Below are 13,580 nucleotides of genomic sequence, written 5' to 3' on the forward strand. Positions count from 1 at the left end.
GGATACAGTGCGGGAGGTGGTGCACAGAGAGTGTGCAGTGAGCGTGGTGCAAGCATGCAGAGGCCAGGAGGGCGCAGGGAGCAGGCAGTGAGTGTGGAACAGGTGCACTGAGCACGGAGGGAGCGTGCAGGGAGCGTGCAGACATGCAGTGAGCATGCAGAGTATGCAACGAGCACAGACAGAGCGTGTACCAGGCATGCGGTGAACACACAGGGGTCATTGCAAAGGCCACAAGGCAAGCACAGAGCAGGCAGCGAGGTGAGCATGCACCAGACACACAGAGGATGCAGCAACCACGTGTGGAACATGTAGATGACATGACACGCAACCAACACTCAGAGCATGCATTGCACATGCAGCAAGCACACAGAACAAATGCAGCAAGCCAGCAAGTGCGGCTGTGAGCGCTCCAGTACCCCACGTGACAACAGGGACCCCTGCGGGCTGAGCGAGCTCCCAGCTGGCCCCAGGTGTCCCCACCATGCCAGGCACCCCTGGGTGTGTCCCCCCGGGGCTGTGGGTGCTGGCGCTGCTGCCCTGTCATTACCGGCTTGGTGACCTACATGGCAGCGTGTGCAATTTTGGAGGCATGTGGCTCCTCTGTTAGAGCCACCCAATGGGTGCCACTGGCCCACACCCCCCGTGGCGCTGCCCCTGTCCACTGTCCCCTGTCCCTCCTCTAACCCTGGGAGTCAAAACCCTGCAAATCCCCCCCGTCCCACCAGCCTGGGCTAGTCGGGATCCCTTGTTAGCAGCGCTAGTAAAGAAAGGTCTGGGGTACCCGTTTTTCCCTGGCTGCTCTGCTTGAAAGTGGGATGCGGGAGCGGCTGCCAAGGACTGGCGAAATCAGGAATTTTGATGGATTTGGAGGGGCCTGGGGGGGCGGTGGGGGCAGCCAGGACCACACTGGAGTGGCCCCATGCCAGGATGGCACCGGTGGCTTTGGGGGGGGTCTGCAAATCCTGCAGTGAAATGCCCCCAAACAGCATGGGGGGGACAAAGAGAAGCTGGTGGGGGGGCAGAGCGTGACGGCAGGGCTGGGGGCGGCTGCATTGCCTGGGGGGGGCTGATGTGGGGCGCCGATGCGGGGCGCCCTGGGGGAGGTGGCTGCAGCAAAACGGGGGGCCCGCTGGGTGCACAATGGTGGCGGTGGGGCGAGCAGCCAATGCGCAGCGCGGCCAGTGAAGTCATGCACCGCGGTACAGCAGCCATTGGCCCTGGTGCTGCCGCTTGGCGCAATGAGCCCGTCTGTTCTCAGCCCAGGCTGGCATCACGTGAGGCGGGGGGGTGACACCCACACAGTGACAGCATCCCACAGTGCCACTGAGCCCGGGGTGAGGGTCCCGCTCCTGAGAACCCCCCCACAGCCGTTGCCTGCATCCAGCAGGCCCTTGGCAGCCTGCAGGGATGGAGGGACGTGACCCCGTGCCCTGTTCCCCCCCTCGGCGCAGGCCTGGCTGCGGTGCTGAGCACAGCCCTGCTTGTGGCGTGTGTGGGCTGGGGGGGGTGTCAGCCCCCACCTCCCAGCCCTGAGCCTCGGAGCTGCACAAAATGAACACGGAGCTGGAGTGTCCCTGTCCCCGGGTGCAGGGCGGGTGGGGGGATGGAAAGGGGTGCCCCTGTCCCTGGGTGCAGTATGGGGTGTCCAGGGGGGTGCCCCTGTGGCCAGGTGTGCGGTGGGGGGGTGGTTGGGGTACCTGGTGCAGCGCGGGGGGGGGTGTTGGGGGGTTCCCTCTGTTTCTGGGTGCGGGGGGGTGGGGGCTGCCCGTGTCTCTGGGTTCAGTGCGGGGGGAGGGACACACGACACTGGGGGTGTCCTCGCCTCTGGGGGCAGGGCGAGGGGGCGGCCGGGGGGGTCCCTGTCCCTGCCTGCAGCACGGGGGCTGCCCGAGGGGTGTGTGTGTTTGTGTCCCCGGCGGGGGTCCGGGTGACCCGGGCGCAGCGCAGGGGGTGCCGGGGGCGGTGGCGGCCGGTGGGGGCGGGGCGGGACGGGCGCTATAAAGCTGTCGGGGGCGGTAGGGGCGTGTCCCCTCCCGGCGGCGGAGCGGAGCGGGCGGCGGCGGCGGCGGCGGCGGCGGCGGCGGCGGCGGCTTTGCGGGGCCGGGTCGGGCCGGGCCACGCCACAGCCCTCTGACTCCCCCCTCCCCCATCCTTTCCCCGCAGGTCTCGGTCACCCTCCTTCCCCCTCCCTGTTTATTTTTTTTTTTCGGTCCCCCCCTCCATTTCTCCCAGCAACGCCGTCCTCCCCACCCCCACCCCCCGCAGCAAGATGGTGCAGAAGAAAGCAGAGATACCAGGTTTCCACTGCTCCTTCAAGGTAAGGGGCTGCTCCCCTGCCCGGGGATGTTCGGGGGGGGCACCGGTGCGGGCAGGGCAGGTGCGGGCCCGCGGCGGCCCGATCCTGCGCTCTGCATCGCTTTGCGCCGCATACCCTGCCTGGGGCGGGGACGGACCTAGTGTGCATCTTGGTGCGAGGGCCAGATCCTGTCAGCACAGCACACACGCTCTCCGGCCCGGGGCTGCGCCCGCACCCAGGGGTGCTCGGGGTACCGCCAAGCCCCGTGCCCCATCACACCGCACCTGTCCCGGCTGCTGTCACGGTTGGGGTGTGCGGGAGGGGGCCGGACCCTGCGGGGTCCCGCTCCCCTGAGCGCTCGCTCCTGTCCCGGCGTGAGGCCGAGCGGCTTCGTGGGATCTTTGTTTAGTTTGGCTCCCGGCGTTCCGAGGGATGCTGGGAGATCACCCGAAACCTGCCCGGCTTATTTTAGCTGATACTTAATCCTGCTTTTAAGGCTTTTGGCTGGGGTTTGGCTCCTTCCTCAGCAACGCCCCCCCCCGGGTGGCTGGGGCCGGGGACAAGGGGGGGGACACCTCGGATGTGCTGATGGAGCCGGTGCAGTGTCTGCTCTGCACCTCCCATCCCCCAAACCTTTTGTGCGTCGGTCCTGTGGCAGCTGGCAGGACCCCTGTGCCCCCCCCAGTGCCCCCTGTGTGCCCCCCTGGGAGGCCTCATCCTGCCTGTGGTGCAGGGACTCCTGTCCCGGGGGGTGGCTGTTCTGACACAGGGGCCATGGCCTGCAGCTGGGGGGGGTGGCTGGCAGCCAAAGAGCAGTGCTGCACTCTGCAAATTCAGATTTTTTTTTGGGGGGGGGGGAGGAGGTGGCAAAACATTTGGCAGGAGCAATTCAGTCCCAGGGATCTGGGGTGGTGCTTGGTGGGGGGTGCTCCTGGCCTGACACCCACCTGCACCATGATGGGGACCCTCCCCCGGCCCCTGAGAGCTGCCCTGGTGTTTTCTGGCTGTTTCTGGCAGCGGTGGCCAGGATTCACTGTTCCTGCGACGCACTGGGGCTGGCAGCTGGCCCAGGCATTGGGGCGGGTTTGGGAACGCTGCCAGGAGCCACCACCTCCACCCAAACAGATTTTGTAACCTTGGAGAGGATGGGGCCCTTTCACTGCCCCAGCCGGGTGCCCCCAGTGCTACCCCATCCCACAGTGGGGCAGTCGGGGGGCAGAGGGTCCCCATGTCCCTCTTGGGGTGCTGGGACTGGAGCCAGTGGGGTTTGTGGTGGGGGAGGCAGCAGTTCCCATGCCTTTTGCTAATCCAGGGTGCAGGGAGGGTTTGGGGTGGGGCCTGATCCTGCCAGGTTGCAGGTGTCTCACAGCCCAGCAGGAACCAATGTTCACCGGAGCAGGCTCTGTCCCACCGTGACCTTGTGGGGAGCTGGGAGGATGCGGTGTGGTGGCTCTGGAGCCCATCCTGCCCTGTGGCTTTTTTCTCTCCCCCTTCACTGTAGTTCAGGTCTGGGTAGAGATTTGGGGTTGGGTTGGTGTGGGTGGCCCCAGCCACTCACATCATCCCCCATGTGCTGGCCTGGGGCTGCTGGTGTGGAGGCATGACCCCACAGTACCATCCCCATCACATGTGGTCAAACCCTTCCTCCTCCTCCTCCCGTGGCTCTGCATGGGGCCCTGCCATATCCCTTTGGCAGCAGCACCGGTGGGGTGGGTGAGCAGGCCAGGAGTGTGCCCGGGCACGTGTGCCTGTACCGGGCAGCCGGTGGCAGCTGATCAGTGGCTGCCATCTCATTCCAGTTCTTGGCCCCTGCAGGGACAAAACCCCTTTGACCTGGAGTTCGACCAGTCCAACCACCTGGAGCCCGTCTTCAACTTCGAGTGCCCGCCCCATCCCAGTGAGCTGGGGGTGCTGCAGGTGCCCTCCTGCGGGGCTGCGTCCTGGGGGGCTCCTCCCATCCTCACCCCTGGTTTGTTGGCCCTTTGTGTTACTCTAAAGGCTTTGGGGGGCTGCACCGGGGGTGGTGATGCTGGGGGAGCATGGGGTGGATGGGGTGGCTTATGCCAGTGGCTTTGCTCCGGTGCAGACATGCCCTCAAGTCAACCCATTGATATCCCCAATGCCAAGAAAAGGAACAAGAAGAAGAAGCGCTGCAGAGCCACCAACAGCTTCTCTGGCAGGTTCGAAGGTGAGCAGGGCTTCCTGGGGATCCCAGGGGTCCCCCCTGGCCTGGGGCAGGGCTGAGGGCCCTCCTGGCATCCCCAGGCTTGGGGACAACCCAGGGAGAAGGGACAGCTGTGGTATCCCATGCTGTGGTGGAGCCAGTGGCTCAAGTGATCTCTCCCTTGCCAGATGTTTACCAGCTGCAGGAGGAGGTGCTGGGAGAAGGGGCCCATGCCAGAGTCCAGTCCTGCGTCAACCTCATCACCAACAAGGAGTATGCAGTGAAGGTAAAGCTCTGCTGCTCGGGGCTGCAGACCTGGCTCCCTCCCACCCCCTGCCTCAGTTTCCCTTTCTGCCCTCCACATCTCTGCCTCTCCTGGCTTCCACAACCATCCAGTGCTGGCACAGGACCATGGTGTTATGGGCTGGAGGGGAAGGAGAGGGGCAGGAGCACAGCTGGGCTGGGCCATGCAGGTGGCACACTGTCCTGTGTCACCACTCAGCTCCAGGGCCTTGGTCAACCCCCTTAGCCATGTTCCTCTCCCTGTGAATTAGGGCGGGTGGGAGATTAGATTGATGCTTGTGACACATCTGGGGACTCAGGGCAAGCAGGGGTGTGTGGTGCTGGTAGGGTGGCCAGCTCCCACTTGCCCTGAGGGAGTCTCCCTCCCCCTGCAAGCACATGGGTGCTGGAGGGGGTCAGGACTTAATTGTCCCTATCACTGCAAAGAATTTTCCCTGATGTCTAGCCAAAGTCTCTCCCCACCACTTTTCCCCTAGATGTAACCCAGCCACGGTGTGAGGGGGCTTGGATGGGCCCCATGTCAACATGCAGCAAATGCAAGGGGAACTTGGCTTCCCCCATTGCCCTAGGGGTGCCTTTGGGTGCCCTAGTGGGGAAACTGAGGCAGCGGCAAGTGCTGCATGGCGGCAGGATGCTCTGTGTGCCCCAAAGGGGTGGGGCTGGTGGGAGTACCCTGTTCTCCTCCCCACAGGGCTGTGGGTCAGGACCCCCTGTCTGCCCCATGGCATGTCCGTCAGGCACCCGCTGTGCCAGCGCCTGGCGGGGTGAAGGGCCATTCCCTGCCACCAGGGCTTGGTGGTGTCACATGGACCTCACTTGGCTGCGGCCCCGGGAGCGGCTTGGCACTGCTGTTGGGAACAGCCTGTTCTGCTGCCTTAATGCCTTCAGGCACCCCTCTGCCTCGCCCCAGGGGTCCCCAGTGCCGCCTGGCCAGGGGTGCAGCAGTTGCCTCCCCCTCCCCCCACCCAACAGTGGTGCCTCTCCCTGAGCCTTCCCCCTTTGCATTTCAGATCATCGAGAAGCGTCTGGGACACATCCGCAGCAGGGTCTTCCGGGAGGTGGAGATGCTGTATCAGTGCCAGGGACACAGGTACCATGGGGCAGCCCCCATCCTGTCCCCCTCTGTAGGCATGGAGAGTAGGCTGAGACCGGGCTGACGCTCAGGACACCCATGGGCTGCAGCCAGGCCACCCTCCCGCACGGCACTCCCTCCCCTTGGTCTTGCTGGGAGCATCTCAAGGCAATGTTAAACACTCTGCTATGACAACGGGGGCCGTGGCAGCCAAGTTAGAGCAGTGCTGAGGGGTGAGCCGAGCTGCCACGGTGGTGGTTGCTGTCCTGCCACGGAAAGCTGCTGAGTGGGGCTGTTTCTGGAGAGGGGCGAGTGAGCCAGGAGGGTCTGTGAGCAATTGGGGAGCAGAGCTGGGTGCTGAAAGTCCCTCTCCCCCTGTGGAATGTGGCTGGGGGGCCCCAGCTGTGTGGTTTCAATCACTGGAAACCCAATTTTCCTGTCCTGTATCCCCCTGTGGGGACCTGTGCTGCCTGGGGGTGTGGGGAGGGGGGACCCCAGGAGGTTTCTGGGGGGATGCTGGGCTGATGCTGTTGTCCCTGCAGGAACGTCCTGGAGCTGATTGAGTTCTTTGAGGAGGAAGAGAGGTTTTACCTGGTGTTTGAGAAGATGAGAGGAGGTGAGTGTGGTGCCGGGTTGGGGGAAGCTGGGGCAGTGGGAGCCCCCACGAGCCCCTGCTCTGCTCTCACCTGGCTGCAGGCTCCATCCTGACCCACATCCACCGGAGGCGCCACTTCAATGAGCTGGAGGCCAGCATGGTGGTGCAGGATATTGCCAGCGCCCTGCACTTTTTGCACAACAAAGGTGAGCTCGGGTGCTGACGTGCCCTCCCTGGGGGGTGGGTGGGGGTGTGTGTGTGTGTGCAGCCACCCCACATCCTCCTACCCAGGGGACAGTGCTGGCTGAGGCACACAGGGCCAGGCCCAGCTGCATCACGAGGCTTTTTGTGGGGTAGAGCCTGTTCCTCTGGTTCAGCTGGGATTTGGGGCCAGCAAATCTTGCCCTTCTCCATGATGCGGGTGGTGATTTGGGGCAGGGAGGGAGGGATCCCTGTGCCACCCCCAGACCTTTCACCGCAGAGGTTGGGGAATTTTTGTCCTCATTGTCTCTCTTCTCTCCAGGAATCGCACACAGGGATCTAAAACCAGAAAATATTCTGTGTGAGAGCCTAGACCAGGTGAGTGGGGAGCAGCCAGGGTGGGCGCAGGGGGGTGCTGCTGCAGGTCCCAGTGGGGGATGCTCTGCTGTAGCACAAGGGGTGGTGTGAAGTACGACATGACCAGGCACTAATGATCAGCTGGGGTGTGAAAGCAGGGCTGCAGGTTCCCAGGGGACTGCTGGGAGTGGGGGTGTGTGTCACTAGTTGCTCCTTTCCCTCTCCCAGGTCTCTCCGGTGAAGATCTGCGACTTTGACCTGGGAAGCGGCATCAAACTCAACAGCGATTGCTCCCCCATTTCCACCCCGGAACTGCTCACCCCGGTAAGCATGCAAACCCTGGGGGGGGTGTGTGGGGGGGGCTGTCTATGGGGGGGCCCCCCCAGCTTGCCCTGCAGGCTTTGGGGACAGGGCTGTATGTGGACACCCCCCTGCTCGTTGCTCCCGTGGCCTATGCTGCGTGTCCCCCCTCCCTGCAGTGGCAGGCGAGATGCAGTTATATAACGTGGGGGGCTGGTGTGCAGCCTGGGCAGCCGAGAGCCGTAGCAACAGCCAGCCCTGGCAGAGGCGGCTGCCCGTGCTCCTGGGGGAGAAGTGGGTCAGGCGAGAGGCTTGGGGCCGCTGTGGTTCCCTCGGTTGGGGGGGTGAGAGGGGGCCAGGGCCCCCCAGCTGTGAGATCCTGCTTGCGTGCGATGTGGACCCTGCAGAGTGGGCACCCCAAAAGCTTCTGGGGTCTACCCCCATGTGGCATGGAGCTGTCCCACCCTCCAAGGGGGCTGCTCAGCCTGGGCCGCCCCCCCCCCCCCCCCCCCCCCCCCCGCGCGCAGAAAGCCCCGCTCCTCTTACCATCAGCAGGGGCCCCCTGTGCAGGGTGTTGCCCTGTACCCCGGTGTTTTCGGGGTGCTCATGTGCTGGGGAGGGCGGAGCCTGGCCGATGCAAGGTGCACAACAGCAGAGGTGGTGCCCAAAACCACTCCATCCCCCCTTGTTCCTCTGCATTTACCCCTCCTTCTGGAGCAGGGGCTGAATTTCTGAGGTGTCCCAAATTTCCCTGTTCTCAGCAACAGGGGCAGAAGGGGTGGCTGCCCCAGTCCCTGCAGGGTTAAAGCCCTGCTGCAGGGTGGTGGTTGGGTTTTTTTTTTTTTCCCTGTGGTAGCATTAGCTGCTGGGGCTGGTGAGGCCTCTCATTATGGGGTGATTATCTGCTGGCTGCAGCTTTTTTTTCTCCCCTTGTCACAAGGCCCATGTGGGCTGTGGGTCACGTGTGCTGAAAAGCCCCAGAGTCCCAGGAGACACAGGGGAACGGAGCCACTGGCTCTTGCCTCTCCTTGCATCAGTGTTAACTCCCTCGGCTCCGGGTCCCGCGCCTGCTCCCATGGCAGTGCCTGTTCCAGAGACCCTGCCTGCATTGGGCAGGGGAACAGGCAGAGCAGGCTCCTCACAGCGCTTTGCAGTTGCTCCCAGGCGATGGGATGGGTGCTGCCCTGTTGAGCTGGTTGGGTGGCGGTGGCAGTGATGCCATGGGTGTGGGTCTGGCCTCCCCAGTGCTGCCCCATGGGAGTGCCCGGGAGGGGGTTGCCACCCTTAGGCTTTTCTTTTTTGGGGGGAGTGGCAGCCCCCACATTGGGTGACCCCCAGAGAGGCAGGTCTGTGGCATCCCCTGTGTGGCAGGATGAGGTGGGAAACCCAGTGGGGGTGATCTGCCCTGCCAGGAGCAAACCTGTGAGCCACCCTTCATTTCAATGGGTGCAGCCCTGTAGCTCTGGCAGGACCCCCTAGTCCCCTCGGCCAGCATGGCTCTACCCCATCGGTCCCCCATCCTTTGGGCCCTTGTGCTGGGGCTCACCACTGCCTCTCCCCACAGTGCGGCTCTGCTGAGTACATGGCCCCAGAGGTGGTGGAAGCATTCAACGAGGAGGCGTCCATCTACGACAAACGCTGCGACCTGTGGAGTCTGGGCGTCATCCTGTACATCATGCTGAGCGGGTACCCCCCCTTTGTGGGCCACTGCGGCTCCGACTGCGGCTGGGACTGGGGTGAGGCATGCCACACCTGCCAGGTGCGTGGGGGACCCTGGCATCGCTGAAACCCGCCACCAGTTGGCAGTGCTGCTCCCAGCTCAGCCCGTTTTATTTCTTTCCCCCCACCCCAGAACATGCTCTTCGAGAGCATCCAGGAGGGCAAGTACGAGTTTCCTGACAAGGACTGGGCGCACATCTCCTTCGGAGCCAAAGACCTCATTTCCAAGCTGCTGGTGAGAGACGCTAAGAAGCGGCTCAGCGCGGCCCAGGTCCTGGAGCACCCTTGGGTGCAGGGGGTGAGTGCTGCAGCCCCCTTCCCAGCCCTCTGCTCCCAAAAGCTGGGGTGGGGGACACCCCCCTGTGGGGTGCCTAGCTCTGACCAGCTGCATTCTGTTGCAGTGTGCCCCAGATAATACCCTGCCGACCCCCATCATCCTGCAGAGGTGAGCGTGGTGGCCCAGGGAGGGGGGGGACACATCCCAGCCCCCCAAATCCTGGCTCCTCTTGCCCAGCAGGCTGCTGTCCACTCTTGCTGCTTTTTGGGGGGCTCTGCCACGGGTTTCTGTCTGGACAGCAGTTGCAGGCATGTGATTTGGGTTCGGGCACCAAAAACATGGCTCGACTGGTCCGATGTAGCACTCACAAGTGGGGACACCCTGATATTTGACCCCCCACATCCCACCCTGAGCCCCTGCCTCCCCCGCAGGAACAGCAGTGCCAAAGAGCTCACCTCCTTTGCTGCCGAGGCCATTGCTGTCAACCGCCAGCTGACACGGTGCAATGAAGATGAGGAGGAGGCGGAGGAGGAAGCACGACCCATCATCATCAAAGCTACCTCACGGGCCGTGCAGCTCTCCCCCCCCTCCGAGTCCAAGCTGGCCAAGCGGCGGCAGAAGAGCAGCCTGGCAAAGGCGGTGGCTGCCGGGCAGCACCTGGTGGCCCCGCTGGTCCTGGTGGTCGACCAAGCCTGAGCTGTGCCACTCCAACCTGCTGTACCCTGTGTCCTCCTCCTCTTTCTTTCTTCCCCCCCCCCCCCCCCCCCAAAAAAAAAACCCCCCACTGTTTCTGACTAGTGACAAGATCAGGACTCATCCCTGTGGCTGGTTTCCAAGGTTTTGCTGATCTTGTAGGTCTGGAGGTGGGAGGGTTTGTTTGATCTGTTTTTTTTAAGGTATTAAATCAAGCGTGAGGTTGCTTCACCCAGGGCATACTCAAGGACATCTGACAGACACACAGACTTTTGTTTCCTGACTCTTGGTTTCTCCTCTGACATTTCTCCCCCTCCCTGACACCAAAGGACTCTTTGTATCCACGGCTGCTTTGACGATTTCAGCTCATTTCATACTGTGAACAGAAGATCCTCGGTCGCGTTTTCAACAACAGGAGTTGTGTTTTAACCTTGCCCCTCCCCTCAGAGCTGCAGGTTTTTCTCTGATTTTGGGGCAGATCCCATGAAACACCCCTCCCTGGGGGTCTGGGAGGCACCTCCCAGACATGGGGAGCCCCTTTGTCCCATGCTCGGGGGCATCCCCAGCTATGCTTTGGAGGGATGCAGTGGGTGTTGTGCAGTGAACTGCTTGGGCCAGGAGGGATGGTGCCCTGTCCCACTGAGCTGCCCTCTCTCCTTGGCAGCCCACTTCCAGAATAAGCTATTCATCCCCCACTTTTTTTTAAATTATTGTTGGTTTTAAGCTGCTAGCTGTGCTTGTCTACAGGGCATGGAGAAATGTCTTCCTTTCTTCCCACGCTCCAGCTGGCAGCTCCCCCGGGGTAAGGTCAGAGCTGGGGGATGTAGAGGTGTCTAGGGCTGTGCTCTTGTGCCAGGTTGGATGTTGAACCCCTGTTTTTGGAGGGGCTGCTCACCAGTGGCTGTGCTCTTGTGGATGCGCAAGGTTGGAATGAGGTGTCCAGGGTGGCTGGAGCAGCCAAAAAGTATCCCTCTGGGAATAGCTGGGTGCTGTATGGCAAGAAAAGGACCCATCTTAAGAGTGTTGGGACCTGCTTGCAGGGTGGTGTGACTTGGTGTGGCTTCAGGCTGGCCCCGAGGCTGCTGTGGCAGGAGGGTCTGGGGGTGCAGAGGGTGCCGAGTGCTCCGAGGATGCCGGTGGGCAAGTGGCCAGGCTGGCAGCAGCATGCAAGGGCCACGGCGTGGGGGAGCAGCCTGGGGAGGGCTTGGAATGTGGGGCTGGAGTGTTTGGGGTTGGGGTAGCAGCGCCTGGGCAGTGCAGGGTTTGATGGGTGGCTGGGGAGAGGAGCTGGGCACATGTGTTCCCGCATGTGTGTGCATGCATCTGCCCTTTCCTCAGAGCTTGCTTTGCTTTGGGGAAGGGAGGGAGTGCATGCGGGGGAAGGGCTTGAGATGCTGAATCGGGACAGGGCCCTTGGCTGGTTTTGGCCGTACAGGGCAGGATCTGTCCGGGTGAGCGAGTGGTGCCCGTGCTTGGAGCCAGGCTGGTGGCCAGCTCCTCCGAACACCCCCTGCACCAAGCCAGAGCAGCAAACCTCTGCTCCCCGCCGCGGGCTGTGCCACCGAGCTGCACCCGCTGCATCCCCCCATCCCGCCGGGAGGGAGGCTGCTGCCTTCGTTACTGATCTCCTCTCCCTTCCAACTCAACACTTTGAGCTTTATATTTTGAAAAAGCAGCCTTGGCCCATCATGTGCACAGGTGAAGCCTTTGGGAGTTTGAGCTGGGGAAGAGACTTCCCCAGTCTTCAGCTGAAGACAGTCACTGTCTCCAGGGGGAAAAAAATGAAAAAGTTACCTTTTATTTTAAGACTGCTGACGGCCGTACTATGCAATATATGTTGTTGTTTTTTGTTTCAGGGAGGTGTGTGTGAGTTATCTCGGGAGATGGTGATGTTGAGTGTTGATGGAGTTTGGGGCAGGGACTGTCTTTTCTCACCCTTCCTGGTCTTTCTGCCGAGTGGCATCGGTGGGTTGGGGAGGGCAGCTCCCCCCCAAAAACTGCCTTGCACTTGCAATCTGCCCTCTCCCCCGGGTGCCCCGGTCCCACCATGCAGGGTGGGGAGGAACGGGGCGGTGGTGAGGGGAGACCCCCCCCACGCAGGCACCGGGACACTCCAGAGAGGCCTCCTTTAAAGGAAGAAAAAAAATCCATCTTGATTGTACCTTGTTACTTTTTATAGATTATTTTATCAGTTGTAGATAATTCCTTGTTGTCTTATATTAAGAAATACTTGAATGATGTACAGTACGCGATGCCTTGAGCTGGTATTGTGAAAGCTATTGTTGATGCTGCATGCCGCAGCCTTTTTTTAAAACAAACAAACAAGAAAATCATGGGAAGGGGATGGCAAGGGGATGTCTCTGAAATATGCTTTTTTTTTTTGTCCCCTGTCCTTTTCTTGGCAAACCAAGTTTCCCCCTTGTCCCATGTGCAAGACCAAACTCTTATATATATATATATATATATGCATATATATGTATGTGTATATATAGACACACACTCTTCTGATGGCTGGCTCATGGCCCAGGTGACCTGTGCTGTGTGGGAGCTCGTCCCTGTGGGCACTGTGCTGCTGCGTGGGCATCCTTGGCTGGGGACGCCTGCAGCCAGCAGCTGCTGCGAGTGTTTACATCGAGGGGGTGGATGTGCCGGCAGCATCTGAGCTCTTTGCTGGTTGCTCAGCCCAGGCTTGGCTTCGTGTTTTGGCTTGAGGGTTTGGTTTGGCTGTGAACCTGGTGCTCCTGGCGTGGCACTTGGCGGAGGGTCCCGTGCCACCGGGATGGCAAGCCCCCAGCAGCTCTGGTGTGTGGCAGGGTCTGTGTGTTTAGAGAGGATCCTTAAATGCCTCCAGAGCTGGCAGATTGACTCTGGAACACCTCTAGCCCTGACTTTGCACAAGACATTGGGGAGCCGTGGGTGCCTCAGCAGTGCAGGGCTCGGCACTGCACTGGGCCAGCTGGGGAGAGGCTCGTGCTGGGGCCAGATATCCCCTCCCAGTGCCAGCGCCTCTCCCGGGGTGGTTTCCAGACAGATGCTTCCCTCTTGCCAACACCCTTCTTCCTCCTCTTCCTCTTTTAAAGCCTTTTCCCCCCATAGAGCATCTGTCTTGGAAACCAACTTCAAAAATATTTTTTTAAGCTGGAAATTTTAAGCATTTTGGCTGCTTCTCCTTCCCCCCTGCCCTTCCTTCAGCCAACTAACTCGACTTAGAACTGGTTAGAAATGATTACTGTGAAGCTAACTTTTTTTTTATCAAAGACAGGAGAAACTTTCTCCACTTTACAATTGTCAAACCAGCTTTGGCAGTCTTGAAGAGTCCTGTTAATGCACTGTTGGTCTGTACAAAGGCAGCCTCTGCTCAGGGGCTGGCTGGAAAAGAAAAATGAAAACAAAACAAAATCCCACAAAACCAAGCACTTTACTGTATGTACCAGGTGAACAATTCAGCTGTATCAGAAGTTTTCCTTTATAACAATTGTTGATGCCAGAATTTTGTATTGTTTTGTAAGAATTTAATAAAAATGAATTGAGACCTATGGGCTTGGCATGTGGCTGCAGGCAGGCTGAGCATGGGGCTGCTGCTGGGGGGGTGGTTTGGGCAGG

General features: G+C 61.0%; 1 protein-coding gene across 3 annotated transcripts in view; it reads left to right on the plus strand.

Annotated features, from left to right (window-relative positions):
• Positions 1-10,043, plus strand: part of MKNK2 (MAPK interacting serine/threonine kinase 2) — a 10,576-nt gene extending 533 nt beyond the window's left edge. The window contains exons 3-15 of one of the 3 annotated variants that reach the window (XM_075076826.1): positions 2,270-2,317; positions 4,112-4,193; positions 4,383-4,484; positions 4,649-4,746; positions 5,774-5,853; positions 6,378-6,451; positions 6,532-6,636; positions 6,954-7,009; positions 7,217-7,312; positions 8,853-9,047; positions 9,141-9,305; positions 9,409-9,452; positions 9,716-10,043. In XM_075076826.1, the coding sequence (XP_074932927.1) occupies positions 2,270-2,317; positions 4,112-4,193; positions 4,383-4,484; positions 4,649-4,746; positions 5,774-5,853; positions 6,378-6,451; positions 6,532-6,636; positions 6,954-7,009; positions 7,217-7,312; positions 8,853-9,047; positions 9,141-9,305; positions 9,409-9,452; positions 9,716-9,980 (1,410 nt within the window). In that variant the 3' untranslated portion in view covers positions 9,981-10,043. Of the gene's footprint in view, positions 1-2,212; positions 2,318-4,111; positions 4,266-4,382; positions 4,485-4,648; positions 4,747-5,773; positions 5,854-6,377; positions 6,452-6,531; positions 6,637-6,953; positions 7,010-7,216; positions 7,313-8,852; positions 9,048-9,140; positions 9,306-9,408; positions 9,453-9,715 lie in introns of those variants that run through there. The other 2 variants (XM_075076828.1, XM_075076827.1) reach the window with 2 other exon arrangements.
• Positions 10,044-13,580: the final 3,537 nt, after the last annotated feature.

Source organism: Phalacrocorax aristotelis, chromosome W (assembly GCF_949628215.1).
Source record: "Phalacrocorax aristotelis chromosome W, bGulAri2.1, whole genome shotgun sequence".
NCBI lineage: Eukaryota > Metazoa > Chordata > Aves > Suliformes > Phalacrocoracidae > Phalacrocorax > Phalacrocorax aristotelis.